The sequence below is a fragment of the Dendroctonus ponderosae genome, unplaced genomic scaffold (genome assembly GCF_020466585.1).
Source record: "Dendroctonus ponderosae isolate FM_Combo_2020 unplaced genomic scaffold, Dpon_F_20191213v2 Dpon_F_20191213_990, whole genome shotgun sequence".
NCBI lineage: Eukaryota > Metazoa > Arthropoda > Insecta > Coleoptera > Curculionidae > Dendroctonus > Dendroctonus ponderosae.
The window spans coordinates 1-4,270 of NW_026019212.1; the positions used below are offsets into that span (position 1 = coordinate 1).

At 39.5% G+C, this 4,270-nt stretch overlaps 1 protein-coding gene and 1 non-coding gene across 2 annotated transcripts; one reads left to right on the forward strand and one right to left on the reverse strand.

The window, feature by feature from the left end:
* Positions 1–1,147: 1,147 nt before the first annotated feature.
* On the forward strand, positions 1,148–3,084 carry LOC125505735 (the record flags this gene model as incomplete). The annotated part of the gene is made up of 3 exons (XM_048670061.1): positions 1,148–1,373; positions 1,430–1,682; positions 1,779–3,084. Coding segments are annotated over 3 exons (670 nt in total), but the record flags the coding sequence as incomplete, so codon positions are not given.
* A 248-nt stretch (positions 3,085–3,332) lies between these two features.
* Trnan-guu lies at positions 3,333–3,406 on the reverse strand. The gene has a single exon. It is a non-coding gene; the product is annotated as a tRNA-Asn (tRNA).
* Positions 3,407–4,270: the final 864 nt, after the last annotated feature.

The following is a 4,270-nucleotide window of genomic DNA, read 5'->3' on the forward strand; positions in this document are numbered from 1 at the left end:
ACAACGTTAGTGAGGAAATTCGAGTAGTTTTGACCCAGAAAGCGAAATTTGAATATCACACACTTAGGTGCAAGATTATGCCCAAATTTCATGTTTTCCGGCCCGTTTTTGCTAATTTCTCGGAGGCAAAATGGGCAAGACCGCTCACTTGTACATCATTCTAGACAGAAATAAATGACCTTTTTAGAAAGTGAACCGTGGATGGGGAAATGTTGACAGTTTTCTCAAAAACGCTTGAATTCAAGAAGTTTTAGATTTGCGTGGATTTTTTTGAGTTGCAAAATCCACTTAAACATGACGCTGCTGTTTTCGAAGTTTCTCAAGAACCATTCGAGTCACAGAATTCGTTTTGGCAACGTTGGATGGAGAATTGAATGNTATCCGCCCTTGGATGAAGCTTGCATGTTTCTGCCTGCTCCAGTTTGGAGGCAAACATTTTCTGAAATGCAGCCTGCTTGCAAGCTTTATCAAATATCAAATGAGAGGTTGCTAATTCTTCAAAAAAAAATCAATTGCCCGAATTGCTTGAAAATTTCACCATGTAAACCCACAAGAATCTTCTATGAATGGGCAAAGATGCAAGTCTCTACCGTGGCTAGTTTGGATTTGAGGACTTTTTAGGCGTCGCTCTGCTCAAGAGCGCTGGCCGGCAGGTGTGAGCATTAGTTGGAGTCAAAGACTATTCCTGAAAAATCACTTGACGGTTCAATTTTTATGAAATTCTCAGCATATTTAAACCCGAATCTTCTTCTATAAATGGTCGATGACTAGCGACTTTAACTGCCCTGGTTTGGACGCAATTAATTGTTGAAACCCTGCCATCTTGCGAGCTCAAGCAATTTTTTTCCAATTTCCAATTTGCTTGCAGTTTTCAGCATTTGAGCCCTCAAGAAGCTTCTATCAGTTTCAGTTTGAATTTGCGCAATCCAGGAAAATCCATCAAAATACCGAGTTCACAAACAAGTTGCTACTCAGACGCTTCAACACTTACGACTCACCAGACAACCATCTAAAACAACCTCTAACCACCAGAAAGCTAACGAAACTAAACAAACTAACGAAATCATCATCATTAATCCCACCCATAACATCGCTTAAGCGTATTTACTCTGAAGGGTTCTCATCGAGTCCTGCATCGACTTTAAAGTGACGATTGGGCGTTTTGCAGGAATAGGAGATCAGATTCTCCCTGGGCCTCAGCCCCCGGATCCAGCGACATTCTGAACCAGCTAAAATCGGCAGTGGCCTCCGGACTGAAGCAAAAGTTCGTCCAACTGGCCAAAGGCTCTGCTGGGGCCGCAGCTGGCGCCTCTGCAGGATTCAGCAAAGGCAGCTTCAGCGGACATGACACTGTGGCCCATTCCTATCACGAAGTAAAAATTGATCTCGATTGGGGGATTTGGGGTAATTCTGCGTTTGGTTGCTGCAGGTGGACGAGCACAAGGGCCTGGACTCGTGGGATATGAAGAAATCGCTGCTGAACACCCTGCTGCAAGCAGTCAAGGCGATTAAAGGTGGGGTTTTAGCCATAAAGGGCCAGTTAATAAAGGGCAGTGGTTATGTGGTGGCTGGAGGTGGCAAACTGCTAGCGGCATCAGGAGACAAAGTCACCAAACTGGGAACAAACATTTTAACTAACGCGGTTTCGGCACACCCTAGCAAAGACGAACACTCACATCCCGGTAAGACTCCCATCACTGAACACACGGTATATTCATGCATTCATGCAACAAAATGCGTGCTGACTGGGGCAAGTTTTCAACTAATGAAATGTTTAGATTACGGGACGCATTCAAGCGGGTTTACAGCCCCGAGTGGGCCCCCCGTTTCGTATGACGGTCCGCCATCTTCAGGGCATGGCTACGAGAGCCACTACGAGAGTCCTTCGCATGGCCATTATCATGGTAAGTATTTTTTAATGCTCCTTTTCCCAATCAGACTTAAAAACTGTGTAGAAATTTACTGTTAAAATTGGGTGGTTGCGATGCTAAAGTTCGCAGTTTTGATGGGCGATCAGCGCACAGAAATCATCTTATGCAAGGACTTTCTTTTGGTGATTCGTGGGTGGAAAGTCGGGGCATTATATTGCATAAACAGCGGCAGTTTTGCAATGAGTTGGTCGATAAGGTTTTTTTGGCAAACTTTGTGCAACGATTTTCTGCCTGAAAGTAGGCTTTTCATTCCCTAATTAGGAAACAGTCATTGTTAGAAGTCATTGCTTATTATTCTTTGATCCACTATTAACCCAACTGATTACTTACGTTTTGTTAAAAATTTCGTTAATTAGTCACGTCGGTTAACCAGAAGGAATACTTCCGTTCTAGATGCTTATGTGATTCATTAGTCACTTATATTATTAATAAGAGCGCATGTAAGATATGGCCGAGAAATTACTTATTTAAGCTGTAGAATTTTAAGATTGCAAATCAATCGGATTGAGTGGCGAAAAAATGCCAAGAGAAAGGAGCTGCTGATAGACATCTGGACATTCTCTTTGATTCTACCCGGAAGAGAATCAGGGGGAATAAAGTGGATTTTTGGCGCAAAAAATCTCAATCGAGGTTCAGTAAAAATGTGCATAAACTTTTTGTATTTGGTCCAAAACCGTTTATTGCAAACACCCACTTTAAAGCTACAAATAACATTCTTTTTCTTCTAGTGTATAAAGCCTGATTAAATGGGAAAATATCAATTAACCCATTTGGGCCCAAATCAAAAAGGTTTAAAACAACAACACAAAAAAATATTATTTGGACATGTGAGAAAAATTAGCGTGTTTCTCGATTAGTCAATTGAACGTGGAATAAGGAGCGAATGAGCCCCAATTTAATTTTATTGGATAATGAGTGGAACAAAGCAAAGCGATTGTTAAGTAACCAGTGGGACCGAAGTGGATAGGATTATTTTGTTGCGTAACTTTTGCCAAATTTTCTCAATTATCGTAATGCAGCTTTGATTTGTTCTTGATAAATTCATCTGACTGTTTCTAGAACCCGTTTTTAATTAAGCGATTTTGATGTTTTCCCAACTTTCAACCTTAAATTTATCTTAATAATTCGTATTAGCACCTTTAAGTAACATTGAATTTGATCCAAAATTAAAATCAAGTCCTGGGTTCTTCAGTCATTTATTTATTGTTCATTTTTCAATTAAAAAAATGAACAATAAATAAATGACTGAAGAACCCAGGACTTGATTTTAATTTTGGATTTGAAACACAGTCAGGAAAGTACGTACATTGAATTTGATCTATTTAGCCTTAAACATTTTTTTCAATAAAGTTCTCTGTATTTTTCTTAAATCGATTTTCATCCCTTRGGGCAAAAATTTTCCGCCCCCGGGTGGGCTCGAACCACCAACCTTTCGGTTAACAGCCGAACGCGCTAGCCAATTGCGCCACGGAGGCTCATACYCACTTTTTCCAATTGCAGTATTTCCTAATCAAGATTTTAGCTAAAAAAGGCGAATTACAAAACGATTGGAAAGGTTACAAGTTCACATTTATCGACCCGATTAGATTGTGTAGTCAATAGATATCACGCGATCGTTGCTTGGAATCTTTGCACACACTTTTACCCATAAAATCATATTGACATTTGACATTATTTTGGACGTTTCACTTGACACAACCTTGAGTATTGATAATGACTATGAAGCGTAAATATGACAGTTGGTAGAAGAATTGTCATTTGGGTCCAAACTAAGAGAGCCAGAGAGAGAAAAAAAATAGTTCTAAAAATGTCTCCTTTCAATCAGGACTTTGTCCAGCACAGTTCGTCCAAAACTGAAAAAAAATTCTCGTTGCAGTCTTTGTCTCTTTCCGATGAAAATGATGTAGAGTTCGAGATTTTTTAAAAAACTTGATTTTTTTCAAAAATCCATCTCTTGATTATGAAATCCCCACTTATGAAAATTTCGACCAAAAATCAAAATTTCGCTATTGTGTTTTTTGCCCTTATTGGATTGTTTCCGACCTATGAAGTTGCCCAATAGCGAACATGCAAGTTGTGGGTCGATAATAAGGAAGATATCGTCCGTTGAAGATTGCGACCGCTCAAAAACCGTTCAAAATAGACAGAAAATGTTGATTTTTTGGGAACTGGAAAGGCCCCGTTGTCTTTTTATTAGTTCATTGCATTCCTTGTCTCTTTCCGATGAAAATGATGTATCAGTCGAGGTATTTTGAGAAAGGTGAATTTTTTGGAAAAATCGACCTCTTACCTTATGAAATTTTCGACCAAAAATCAAAATTTCGCTATTGTGTTTTTTG